The sequence below is a fragment of the Papaver somniferum genome, chromosome 11 (genome assembly GCF_003573695.1).
Source record: "Papaver somniferum cultivar HN1 chromosome 11, ASM357369v1, whole genome shotgun sequence".
NCBI lineage: Eukaryota > Viridiplantae > Streptophyta > Magnoliopsida > Ranunculales > Papaveraceae > Papaver > Papaver somniferum.
In genome coordinates, this window is record NC_039368.1 from 34539765 (window position 1) to 34554572 (window position 14808).

Sequence of the window (14808 nt, forward strand, 5' to 3'; positions counted from 1 at the left end):
TATGCTTGAGAATCTTCTCTTCTGATATAAGATTCACTCAAGCTAGATCGAAGTTTCGACGAGGATCTTTAGACTGTTTATAGATCTAAAGACGTCTTGTGATAATTCACTGTTAACAGACTTCGTTGTGTGTGTGTGATTGATCACAAGAGATTCAAGTTGATTGTGTGTAGGTGTTTATTGAAGATCTAAGAAGATTTGAAGACGAAGAAGATTTCTGATTTGGGTTCATAATCTTTGGTATGTGAAAAACTTGATCGGCTGGGGATCCAACTATAATAAGTTTATCTTGTTGATAATCTTGATTGATTAATTGAGTAGATCAGCATCAATACATTTATTTGTGATTGAAGTATTGATCGCATAGTCTAAACAATTACTTTGGTAATTGTTGAAAGATAGATCTAAGAACCCGACAAAGGAGTTTATTGGGATAAACGGAAGAACCTTTTGTCAAACTCATATCACTTGTTTGAAAATAGTTGTTACCGAACAGATTTGTTGTTCCTTTACTGTTTGGAATACGAACCAAAGGAATTGTTCCAAGTGCGTGACTTATTGCAAGTTGGAGGCACATGGATACAGACGGAACTAGGTGAACTATAGGTTTAGTTGCTTGGTCTCAACTATACGAAGTTGGTTTAGATTTTGTATAGCGGCTTAATCCTGAGAGTATTCAATTCTGGACAAGGTCCCGAGGTTTTTCTGCATTTGCGGTTTCCTCGTTAGCAAAATCTTGTTGTGTATTTTACTTTTCTGTTTTCGCAATTATAATTGTTTTTTATTATAATTAGAAGTAAAATACACAAACGTTAATTCCTATTTACTTGATAGCAATCCTATTGTGTTTGGTTAAGTCTGAACGTATTATCAAGTAAACATACTTCGTTGTTGTATTGTCTCGATCTTGTATCCGTAGTCAATCATACAAGTTATCATACAAGTAATCTTGTTGTCTTATTGTCTCGATCTCGTATCCATAGACGGTCACACGAAGTGTGAACCGATTAGTTGTATCGTCTCGACTCAGTCCATAGACAATCACTTTCGGAGAAAGGACTTATAGGTGGAAAAGTTTTAGATTGGAGTATATTTGGATACCCTCGTCTTTTCAAATCCTCGTTTACTCTTTCATTATAATAAAAAAATCTAATAAAATATATTAATATCAAATTTTGGGCTCACTTTTAGTGTTTTATATAAATAAAACACTCTTGGGCGAGGAAGCATTCCTCGCCCATATCCTAGTTTCCTCCCTCACCACCACTAGACTAAGACCTTATCCCCACGTAACGCGAATCTGCTACACTTCCCCCACCCAGTTCTCCCACTCCGTTCCACCTTTACATGGCACGATCTGGACTCTTGATTTTATTGACTTTGATCCTATGGAGAAACAAGAGGTCCCATTATTATTGGCTTTGGCCAATACCTACTCAACACGAAGGCGGGGGAAGGAACGGTAGAAGGGAGTGGGAGTCATCCAGTATTTTCGTACGTAACGTGGCAAGACTGTACAAATACCCCTTGCCTTCCCGGCTAGACTCAGCCTAAGGAAGGAGCCACGTCAACTTTGAGATGATGGCTAAATTTTACTACAGAACCCACCAAAGTCATTATTGATTTAGCTTTAACCTCTTCATAGAAGAAGTAGACCCATAATGTAAAAACAAAAAGCACTCACGGATTCTATTTAAATGCTTGCTTACATCTTCAAATCTTCTCATAAAATGATTATCATATCTATGATTATGATAATTAATCCCAACAAAGTATAAGACCTACATGAATGGAATTATGAAAGTGTTCATGAATCATGTATGTATAAGTAGCTTTAATTTTTGTACCATTCTAAGAATAAATATAGTAGTAGTGACAAACACTTGAATAGTTAATCAAGAAAAAAACATCTTTCTCGATAATACTTTTGGAACCCAATACATCCTTACTAAGAATCTTTCCTTGAACCACTCGAGTTCTTACAAAAAGATACTACAGTTGAATATTCCCAAATGACAGATTTTAAAGCTGAAACAAGACACATGACCTAATTATCAAAGCTCTCGAAGTTAAACACTCCGGTGAGTAGAAGAAACAAAGCGTTTGTTTCATAGCCAAAAAGAAGAGTTGACTAATTTAGAAGTAAATCTAACACCTTAATCAGTTCGATAAGCTCATTATTATATCCACAAGGCCATCACTGCAGTGTAGAATAGATCAACTCCTAAGATTCTACATTCTTGATCTTTCAACCACTATGATTGGTTCAATGGATTTTCACTATTCAAATTTGTGTGGTTAGCCCTTTTTTTTACAGATTACTGTCCTTTGTGTCTTCCTTCTTTTCACTATGCCAACCAATGTTCTAAACAACAAGCCCGCAAGAGCTAGACAAGAATGCATATTATTGACCAATGCCTCTAAACAAACAAAGCAATGGACCCATATGATAAAACGTGTGGGACTCCAATCTTTTACTCTTTTGAAAACGTTAAACGAAGATTTTTAGGTGTCCCAATAGTTTCTCCCCAATAACAACCATTCAATTTTCTTAAATTTTTGCTTTTAATTATCCTTTTCCCTTATCAATTTCCTTGGGTGTGTAAGCATTTCAATTCAAGTTAGACCTTTCGATGTGCCAAGCATCTTAATTTAGCAGCACTGCCTTCAATATTGTACTCCCTCATGTGCTCAGTTGACCCTTAATTATGTGATCATGACACCTCCACAACTTAACATCATGACATTGACGCCAAGTTATTAACTGTTCTTTGATTCCAAAGCCAATGCAAGATTTCCAAAGGCAATGGGCCTCCTAATTTGCCTTTCCTCCTGTGCCAAATTGGAAAAAATTGACCTCTTGTTGAGACATGGACATCACATGCAATAGTTAAATGTTCATAAAGTTTCAGTGATAAACGCCAGGACCATTGATCTGGAATCCAACGGGTATATACCCCTTTCCACAGCCTTTTCTCTGGAAGCACCTTTTACCAAACAACAAAGATAAGGTAAAGAAAGGACATAGGTAAGGGGCACTAACTTTTTCTACCAACAGCAGCGGGTATCCCATTGACGGAAAAAAAGCACAAACATGTAACGTGCTCAAATATCAGAATCTCATTTCATTCATTTGACAACTGAACAAACCAGCTCCAAAGAGAGGAGCAACCAAACAAATACACATAGAGAAAGGTAACAGTAGGAGGGAGGGAGGGTAATTAATGAAAAGGCCAGTTTCTTTTGAGATTAAGAAACTTTTGGCATTCCTCTCCAGTAACTTATATGGAGAGTTATAGTAAAAAAAAAAAAGACAAATAAAAATATCAAAACTTGCCATTACAGAGAAGACTAAAAACCTAGGGAGTTTGAGGGGAGAGGGATTAGGGACATATTGAATGATACAATTACAAGGGGGTGGTGGTAGAGTAATTAGGGTCTTCTTCTATTGGCAGTTAGGGTTTTTGCCAGGACCACCATAGTAAAAGTAGCTGCCCCAATCACCATTATTGCCATTCTGAACATCATAACAGTTGGATTGCTCGGTAAAAGTCCCAATGCCTTTAGGAGACCTAAGATTATTGGAACCATCAACAACTTGAATATTTCTGAAATAACTTGATTTACTAAACCCTTCTTCAGGGAAATGTCCACTGCCCATCTGTGTTGAAGTATGCTGTCCATCTGGGTTTGAATTCACAACTTCACCTCCCCATTCAATCATGGATGCACTATCAGCTAAGTATGAGAACAAGAATGAAGGCCAATACCCTAAAACATAATCATTCCCAAACTGCATCCACCAGTGTCCCTCCTTTGGATCCTACAACATAAATAAACTCAGATTATGATTTAAAACTACTATGATCAAATAATAAACAATAATGCATCATAGGTTAAATCCTGCATGAATGAATAAATGTCAGAGATTCTCTGTTTTTTTTTTTTTCCTTCTTTCAAATTTGTCCTCTCTTTGGATTTTAGTCCCCTCCCAAGTAAAAACCAAAATACCCCATAGGATAACCAATAAATTACAGTCAAATAAACTAAACCAGAAAATTATTATTACTACTAATAAAACAAAACATAACAAGGATGAATGAAATGTCAGAGATTCTCTTTTTTTTTGGTTCAATTTTCACAAACAAGTCCATTTTTAACCTACTTCTTCTACCTAATTAAATAATTAGTCAAATAACACAGCATAATATTAACAGATATCAGAAAGCTTTATCTGAAATATATTTTGTAATTTTTTTTAAAATTTCCTTTTGAGGTTTGAATAGGACTATTTCAGTTGTTCTCTCTATTTCTAGGGGGACTACAGCATCATTATACTTTTGGTATTTACCTTCCAGACAAGTATACTGATATCATACTGAGAGCTACGGTAGCCAGACGTGGGAAAGATGCTTGCACCCATTGCAATTTCACTGTCGATTTGAATGAAGCCTGAACACAGTAGATTGTAGCACCCAGTTGCTTGATATGCATCACTCTGCAGAAAAATTGTCATAAGAAACTCATTATAAACAACAAAATTCAGTACTTTTTACAGTACTGAAAGAAAGAAACCAAAAACAAAACAAATGCACATGGGGAGCCTTACAGTCCAGTATGTAAAGAGCCTTGTGTTGTTATCTCCATATAGATCTGGGCTGACCTGTTATCCAATAAGTTTAATGAATCAAAAGGATATATGTAAGAGAGAAAATTCACATTTTTTTTTTAATCTTCAACCTTTTCTTGATGGGTTCACATTTTCATTTTACTTATCAAAAGATGATGAGTAAAGCAAACTTTTCTTTTTTTTGGTTTATCTCTAATTAACCTTTTTTTTTCATCGAATATGCTTCACAAAGTTTTGCAATGAGTTGAAGAGAAATAACTAATCAAAAGATGACTTTATCATAATCCACTCATGCTCTACTCTGAAAAGGGGGTTTGTAATTATATAATTTTTTACCTGCCAACCAGCTTCAATGCTGTTGAGATCTTCACCAAATGAACCACCTAAGATCCATAATTGTGATAAACTGAACTCATTTGATTGTTGGATTTTTGGTTCCCAGACATTTATAGTTGCTTTAGCTCCATAATACTTATCTCCTTCAACATACGCTATTGCATGCTGCTCACCTCCAAAAAGAAGAACAAAAATGAATTAAGCAACTAAGTAAAGTGAGAAAAATCAAAATTATTAATCAAAAGTGTTTTGTAATATCTTTTGCTTTGTGGGTTTAAGCATTATTATTATTACCTGATGACCACTTTCATTAATCAGATCAGGAGCAGCAGACCTAGGTTTAGGGATGCTTCTGTGTTTCTTCTTTCCATATCTCTTAACAGAACTTGCTCTGAAAACATCAGCTTTCTTTGTTCTTCTAATGGGTATAGTACCCTCCGAACATCTACCATTTACATGCCATAGTTGAGTAATGGGTTTCTCTTTACTCGATTTTGATGAAGCAATTTTGTTCTCTTCAAAATTAATGCCTTCTGGATGATATGTTGGTCTCATCTGAAACATCCATAAATAATTTACATCAAATCTAGCAGAGAAACTAATAAAATAATGAACAGTGAGACAACATAGAAATCAAACCTGAATAGTGTGGTTCCGGAGAAATGGATGATCAAAGGCCATTTGATGAGCAACAGGTACACAGTCAATGATATCTCCATCTGGGCTCTGCATTTTTTCAAACAAATATCAGACAAAAATACCAGTAAATGAAAAGAAGCATCAGAGGTGAGAATGAAGAAATCACAAGCACCCATTTATCAGAAAATCATGAAGAAGAAAAACCCAAATACTAATGGAAGAGATCAACCTATTCTGGGAAATGAAGTTAGTGAGAGTGAAAAAAAGAAAAGAAAAACAGTTCTCCATTAACTCATAATAATCAAACAAAATAAGGGAAAAGGTACAGAAATAAGTCTATAATAATGAAAATTAGATCAATAGAAAGGGGGACAAGATGGAATCAAGGAAGAACCTTAATGGTTTTGACAGGAGGTTTATTCAAACGCTTCAAATGCTTCTGAACTTCAAGCTTCTGTCTTTCAATACCCATTCGAGCTTCAACACCAGATGAAAAGAATAAACCCAAACCCAAAATCATTACAATCATCACCATTTTTACTACCCTTCTCTCACTACTGATAAACTGCACAGTAGCCATGATTGCACACAACTTTTTTCCAAAACCAGCTGAAACCCAGTAAAGAGAACTTCAAGATTTCGGATATATTTAGCTAAAAATGTAAACTAAATTCCCTCTTCATGCTCACTCAACTCTTCAAATCTTCTTGAAATCTTCCTCAACCCTCAGCTCTCTCTCTCTCTGTTTATCTCTTCTCTCTCTCTAGAGATTGTTGATTATTCCTCCTAGATAAGGAGTGTTTGGGTTGTCACAAAATTCCAAAGAAAACCGCCGACGGTGGTAATGTTTGTTTTGAGTTGTGCGAGTAATGAGAGAGTGTTTTATGTTCCTCACTCTCTCTCCCTCATAGAACCAGAAAGAGTATAGAGTAGAGTACTAGTAGTACTAGTATTTCTTTCAATTTCTCTCACTAGTATGAGGCAGGCTCTGTTTCACACGAGAGATGGAGAAAGAAAAACGGTAAAAAAAAGGGAAGAGGAGAGGACAAAGAGAGATGGATGGTTTCTTTTCAAGTAGTGGGGGAAAATTTCGTCGATTGACGTACACTAAGACAGATGGAGAGGAGGGTTTGTCTTTTTGGGGGAAAGGAAAAAGAAGAAGTGGCCGTTGTTGTTGTTACAGTTTCCCCACTTTTTTTTTCTTTTTCCGCTCGACCTCATCTCATCCTTGTTTATTACATTTTTACCCTGCTGATTTTTTTTCAAAATGGAGTCGGAAAAGAAGACAGGGGATACGTATTGTTACTGCTAGCACGTGACCCTTTCCCCATTTTGCTTTTATACAGTGTAGTATCACTTTTCTTGTGTTTTTCTTTAATGGGGGGTGTTTGATTGTGTGATATTTGTTCAATCAATCATGGTGAGGGTTTGTTGCCCCTGGATACATTTTTTTGGATTTAAATTTTTTTCTTTTTCTTTCAAGATTAAAAATCGAAATACAATAGGTATCAATAAAGAACAATTTGTGAAGCTAAGTAACGAACTCCCAACGAGAGTACCAAACAATCTGAAGATTGAAAGAATAGTTTTGAGTTATAATCAACCATTTTGATAGGGTTTTGTCTTCTTGAAGAGAGATCTTCTCATAATAATATGAGAGTAATATGCCCAAGGTCTTGAATCTTAATCACTATATTTAAACTTCCATCCGAAATCTCCATTGGATGAACTTTTGGTTTCAACTAGGAAACACTGATTGCAGCATCTATGCCACCACATGTTGGTACATTTGGAAAGCTAGATGTGATTTTATATTTAAACAAATCCAGCCTAATGTGGGAGTAATCACCCTCAGAATAAGACAACATTTGTGCAACCATAATAGAATTCATGTAATGCCAAATCATATCTTGAACAACTTCCCTCTCTTACCAGAGAAAGCTGACAATACTCATGCGCATTACACCTGGAATGCAGAAACAGGATTTGGGAAACATATCAGTATATGTATCATTCAAGATCCTGAGAACTTTGTTTGTTACACTGCCTTAACTATGACAGATTTTGCAGGAAAAATCATTGGCTCTAGAGGACATCCAGGACATTATGGAGAAGGGGGAATCACAGGAGGCGCTGACCTAGCTTTCTAGTGGGCCAAAGAGATGCAGCTCACAAACATTGCAATATCTGCTGAATCAATGGACATTCTAGATCGCTTCAAGCTACTCTACAATGAAGCTGCTCAAGGAAGATTTCATCTCAAATACTATGAACCGGGACAAAGTCAAGAAGACACTAGTACAAATATGACCATAAATCCGATATCTTTTTTTTATTAAATCTTAGTATTATTACTCGTAGTCAAAACATGGAGGCATTTAACTTAGCCCTTCTTTGCAAGAATAACGTTGGCAGACTGAGTGGTACATCCACAGCTGCTGCAACGCAACTCATATGTACTGCCTCTTAGTGCCTTTCCAGGCCTAAGCCTTTCCTATAAAAAATAAAAAAAGAAGATCACGAAGAAACGCCATGAGAGCGCATAGAGAATCTTTACGAAGGAACATACATAAACAAAAATGGCAAAACACCCACAAAAACATCATAAAAATCTCCTAAAAATAATGAAGATTGAAACAAATCTAACCTAAACTACTAGCTATCTAAGAATACGGGAAAAAAAATGAAAGACCCTCCTCAAATCTAGCCCCAAGTGAACTAGTTATGAGCAGTGAGTTTTAATGGTGGTGAGGGTTTTTTTAGATTTTGAGAAAGAGCTAGAGAGGAGAGAAAAACTTGTTTCTTAAAATTTCATCCAAAAAAGGAACTGCATACCAAACAACACGAAATTTTAGAACCATGTTTTAGGGCATACATAAAAATTTCTGGGTATATCAAATAAGGAAAAAAGCATGCCATTAGATAATCTTAAGATCCTCTTATCCATATATTTTGCTTAATGACAAAACTGCTCTTATTTATTTAATGTTTAATTTTAATTATATTACTTTGTATTTTTTTTATTTAATTTAAAACACACTAGGTTTTGCTGACAATAAGGATTAACAGTGGTGACGTCTTCATGAGGTTTTTGTGAAGGAGATGGAGAGGAGAGGGAATCTATGCTAAAAATTGATAATTTATGCTGAAAATTGATACAAATACATACATATTAGTGGATACTGCCAGTACATAAAATCTTCTTGTCATCATGGTATGGTGGTAAAATTGTCTGAGTGATGGTATCCGTGATCTGAGTTCGAAACTCGGGATGGAGGATTTTTTTTTCTTTCTTTCCCTACCTGCATGGGCTTGTAGATAGTAAATTTCTTTTAGGTTTAAACTTTAATATTACATTCCGACTTTAACCAACTTTTTTTCTTTTTTCTCGGAACAAAATTGCTTCTCTCTTTGCCTGACCAACAGTATCCTATACGGAAAATGGCTCATTTGTCCTAATATTTTTAAAACATGGTTCAAATGGACGAGTAAAAATTAGTATGGGTGAAATGGACACTAAAAAAATAACAAGGATGAAACTGAATTCATCCTGACTTAAACTTAAAAAATAGTTAGGATGAAACTGGATGCATCCCGATGTAAACTAAAAACAAGAAAAAAGTATTTGACAATATGTAGGATGAAACTGTTTACATCCTGGCTAGTTTTACATTTTTCTCCGTTTAAATAGTATCGAAATCTAAATATAATTTTCACCCAAAAATTGTTGATTTTGGTCTTTTTAACCAATTTTGTGTATCCTATATAAGTCGTCGTATGAACAAAATGACCTTTAGTTACGAACTTATACTTACGATGATTAGTGGGAATCTCATAAGCTTTGAACTACAATTGATGCAGAAAGTTAGATAAACATTTTCGAGGTCTCTTGCTTGTAATTCGTTTGTCTCTTATTTTTATCTAACTTTCGAGGTCCCAAGCTAGGCAACATAGTGTATCTGGATCGTTTCTTGATTTTCTTGTGGCAGTCAAACGAACTTTTACGTGCTTTGGTAAACTAGGGAATCCGAGGAAAACACTTTTACGCAAAGAAACCACAAATACTATACAAATGTTTATGATTCTTGCCTTCTTGGTATAAGAATCAAAAATATTAATTAATCGTGGAGAACGTTTCAGCCACACTGGTATGTTTACTATATTTTTGGGCAAAGATTCCACCCTTCGCATAGAATTTCTAGTTTTTTTTTTTGGCCCAGTAAAAAGAATTGTAATAATTTTTAACAATAACAAAAATAGGAAAATTGAGTAGCTATGCTATTTGCCAAACTAATGGTCTTCTGTGAGGGCACCGAGGGTCCAAAAGTATAGAGAATGAACGGTGGACAAATCTTGTCATGCCACTACACTTTCCGTCAATAGATGTAAATTTATACACAAATCTGACTATTATTATGAAACGAATAGAGTAGATTTTTCTACAATTTATTGCGTAGTATAATGGAGTTCGCTAAATGAGAGCGTGAGACTTTAGTTCCACTTGTGGGAAATGTTAGTGGAACAAATGGAAGCTCAATGAGATATGTTGTCTAATAAATTTGGTGGGCCGGACCTGTTCAGATAGGTAAACAATAACATGTTTTCCAAAGAAACCTATTATAGGAGCTCCAAGCATTTATATTTGAGAGCTTTTATGAATTTAAATGTCCTATATGTAGATATAAGGGAAGACCTAATCTATTCACAAAAATACAAAAATATCATGTACCGTATAATAGCTAACCTAACCAAAAGCAAAAACTAAAATCCATCGCGTCCTTCTCTTCTTCTTCCCTTCCATCGTCTGTTCTTCATATTCTCCCATTTTTACAATCATCAATTATCAATACTAATCATAGCTGATTAAACAAGGAGTACAAACACCAATTAAGAATCGAAAAACCCATCCTTTCCTCTTAGGTTAAATTGTATAAATTGAGTTTGACTCGATCAAATTAGAGTTTAGAATTCAGTTTCAGAAATGTCTACGATTTGGAAAATAAATATTTATCCACCGTAGTGAAGTTCTACGGTTTAGAGTTCTTGTTTTCCAAACCGTAGATTCCGTAGATATTCTCTCCCCTTGAAAATTTGAAACCAATATTCCCTCTCAATAGTAGATTCTAAAAAACTTAGTGAACAGAGTAAACGAGGGTTTCTTGTAATCTCGTGATCAACCCTTGCCACAATTTTTTGTTTTCTTACGGCTGCCTTTAAGATTATTGAAATCAGTACTACAAGAATCTCCACCGTACAAAAAACAGCAGTAGTAATTCAATTGGTCGTTGCCCATTGGTATATGATCTATTGGAATTGAGACCAACAACTAATTATCATGAGAAACAGAGATCGACGTCAGTATTAGTTTGATGCAGTTGAGATTTATCTAATGATAGTGGACCTATATCATTTTGTCTTATGTTATGTTCTTTGATTTCATTGTATGATTCTGTTGAGGGTAGTCCTCCTTTGTTTGGACTGGTTTGAGCAGGGATAGCTTCATTATCGTTTCATCATCTGTTCTTGTCAATACTACTGGTTTACTATTATGATCCCAACCGTAGAATGAACATTCTAAGATATCAAACTCACTTTCCCCCACCGTATATTCATCTGAATTTTCTACGGTTTGGTGAATCAAAACGTAGCTGTATTTCCAAAGACAAAAAGAAAAAAAAAAATCCTAACCGTATCAACTCAATTCCCAAACGTAGCGTTCCCTGTGTTTGTATACGGTTTGGATTAATTTCACACCGTATATTATTTTACGGTTTATTTCCCAAGCCGTATATAAACTTCAACCAGAAAAAAAAGAAAGAAAAAGACTTGACCCAGTTCTCCCTTTTCGGAACTTTGATTTTTGATTTTCAATCACTAATAATAATCACTAATTTTATTTAATTTAATTAGTTTTTTGATTTTCAATCACTAATTTGATTTAATTTAATTTTCACACAAATTAATGAGGGTATTTTAGCCATTAACAAAAGAGGTAGGATAAGGGGTTTTGTTGAGTGCTATTTGACAACCAAATTTTGTCATCTTGTAAGCCCTTAAAACCATTTACTTGGAGCCCCTGTAATAGGCTTCTTTCCAAAAGGCAAAAGTAGAAGTTGGAAAGAAAATGTTTAACCAAGACATTAATTTAACAAATTTTCTCTCTGATTTCTAGCTCCACTAGAAACTCAAAAAAAAAATCTCACCACCATTAAAGCTTATGCTCACATTCAGTTCATTTTGGGCTAGATGTGAGCAGATTTCTTCCTTTTTTCTTTTTTTCTTAAGTAGCTAGTAGTTTAGGTTAGATTTGTTTAGGTTTTTGTTTCAATCTCCATTGTTTTTAGGAGATTTTTATGGTATTTTTGTGGTTTTTTTGCCCTTTCTGTTTATGTCTTCTCCTTTATGGAGACTCCTTATGCGCTCTCATGGCGTTTCTTTGTGATCTCAATGGATATTTTGGTGGAACTTCAAGTGTGGTGATCAAGATTCAAGACTTATGGGCATATCACTCTCATAAGTTTATGAGAAGACCTCTTTTTCAAGAAGAAAAAATCATATCAAAATGGTTGGATTATAATCCCATAACCATTCTTTCAATATTAAGACTGCTTGGTATTCTTGTTGGTAGTTCGTTACTTCTCTTCATGGATTACTCTTTGTTAGTACCTTTTAATTGTATTTCGATCCTTGATCTTGATGTTCTTGAAGTCCATGTAATCTCAATTTTATCATGAAGGAAACTTCATGAGATTTATCAAAGAAAAAAAATCAAAATTAAAATGTTTTTGCTTCACAAAAAATTAACTTTTTACTTTTAGAAAACTTTTTGAGTTGTGTACCTAAATTAATTTTTTATTTTTTCGCTTTCAGAAATCAAAACATGACTTCTATAGCGATATCCAAACATGCTATTAAGGCGAATATGTTTCTACTTAGCATCAAAGTAAATGTCGCTCATATCACCATAATACAGTGCCAAAGTTATTGGGTGGCCATATTAATAATTAGAAATTGAAACTCGTCAGCACCAAATTTCTAAAAAATTAAAAATGAATAAATAAATACCAATAGGCTTTGATATAATTGATTGTCAAGATATAATATTGGTGGTTAAGCCACCCGTTTAACCTTTTGAAACCAACAAATCAAATGAAACCCGGTCATAGTGAAATAAAACAAGGTAATTTTTTCCACGCACACTCTGCATTTTTGACGGTTTTTCAGATTCTGGTGGATAGTTCGGTAAGTCATATTAATTTTCATTTTCATCGCTAATAAGATGTTTAAAAGAAAAAGAATCGTTTTCTTTTTTTTGCCAGGAACACCTTAAAACCAAAATTAAATAAAAAATTGCTAAAATCACAAAAAGTACCTCAAATAAATTAGAACTGAACTTTAAGAAGATGCACGTAAAACATCGGAAAAAAATTCGCTCCCGCAGCGCAAGAGAATCTTTTGAACTAGCAGCTACATAACTGTTAGATTCCCAAGATGTGACATCAGCAAATCATAGGTTAAACCATAGTTACCTCTTCCATAGTTAAATCATAAGAGCCTGTAAACGATGCTAGAGACGAGGGATTAAGTATTATCATCTCCAAGACCCCAATTCTCTTTAGCAATCTAATAATACTGGCTTGATGTTTAAACAAGGATTACAAAAAAAAAATGCAAATTTGTTAAAGGAAGCCAGGAGACTTTTTTTTTTTTATCGATCAAGTACAAATTCATTGAAAAATAGGCACTTAAGAGGGGTACCTCAACCCAATGATTTCAACGAAGCAAAAAAGGGGGAGCCGAAAGGGGATTCGGCTACCCAAGGAAAGAAATAAAAATTATGGAATCTGGTATAAGGAATATCACAAAGAAATCACCATATTTATCGTAAGCTCGAACATCTTTATGTTCGATTCCGCCCAAAAGAACGCTTGTAATTTGATATCTCTAATGAGACTCACCAATGTTTTCTTTTCGTTATAAAAAATTCTTGCATTTCGCTCTTTCCATATGCACCACCATATAGCAACCGAGATGTTGTTCCATATTCGACTAAGTATTTCGTCTCCCCAATTAAACTTCCAAGTTTTTATAGATGTAGCGACACTAGGATCATATGTCCAATAAAAGTGACTCTCTTCAACAAAGTAATCCCATATTCTCCGGATTCTCCAACACTCATAGAACAAGTGCGAGCTCGTTTCATTATCTTCATCACAAAAACAACATTCACTAGAAACATCCATACCTCTTGTTAAAAGTTTATCCACCGTCATTATACGATCATGAGAAAGAACCCAAAGAAAGAAATTGATTTTATGAGGGAATTCATGGCTCCAAACAATATTGGTTCGAAAGTTCGGCTCACCTTGATTCCCTTCATTTATAATTCCACCCTTAACTGTATATTGACCATGATCACTTCCAACCCATATTCGGGTATCCATAACACCTTCTTGAATTAAAATTGAAGAAAGAAGGTTTGATATAGCTAAGACTTCACTTGAGATATTTTGTGAATATCTTTGTCTACTCATAAATTTCCATCTTACCCCACCTTCCCTAAATTCATACATATTAGCCACCACAAACTCTTTCGTCCTTGAAGCTCTAGATGCTAAAGGAAACATATCACACAATTTTCCATCACCAAGCCAAATATCTTCCCAAAATCTAGTTACGTTCCCTCCACCAATTTTGAATCTTATATTTTTATCGAAACCTTCTAACTATTTGTAAATATTAAACCACAAATTACCGCCTTTTGATCTTTTTGGTTGGAGAGTTTCCCATCCGGTGGATGTTTCACCAAATTTTTCGATCATAATCTTTCTCCAAAATGCATTTCTCTCTATGCCAAAATTCCACCACCATTTCTTTAGCAAAGTCGAATTCACTTGCTTAGTCCTTCTAATACCTAAACCACCTTTCTCTTTTGTTTTTGAGACCATTGTCCATGTAACATTATTGGTTCTTTTCTTGTTAGAATCATCATCCCATAAGAAATATCTCACAACTTTATTAATTTTCTTAGTATGGAGCAAGGAGCAAGAAAAATGAAGAGATAATAAATTGGTAAGCTAGCCAAAATACTTTTGATGAGAGTTAACTTAGATCCTCTAGAAAGTGTTCTCCCGTTCCAATAAGCAACTCTTTTTGCACAAGTTTCAAGAATTTTTTCCCATTTTTGCGATCCTCCCACCTTG

General features: G+C 34.7%; 1 protein-coding gene across 1 annotated transcript; it reads right to left on the minus strand.

Annotated features, from left to right (window-relative positions):
* Positions 1-3099: 3099 nt before the first annotated feature.
* Positions 3100-6606, minus strand: LOC113321714. Its single transcript, XM_026569617.1, has 7 exons — positions 6000-6606; positions 5606-5692; positions 5261-5521; positions 4967-5131; positions 4610-4663; positions 4352-4498; positions 3100-3823 (listed from the first exon to the last, which is right to left on the minus strand). Exons 1-7 carry the CDS (start codon positions 6183-6185, stop codon positions 3446-3448), a joined length of 1278 nt encoding a protein of 425 aa, XP_026425402.1. The 5' UTR covers positions 6186-6606; the 3' UTR covers positions 3100-3445.
* Between the last annotated feature and the right edge of the window lie 8202 nt (positions 6607-14808).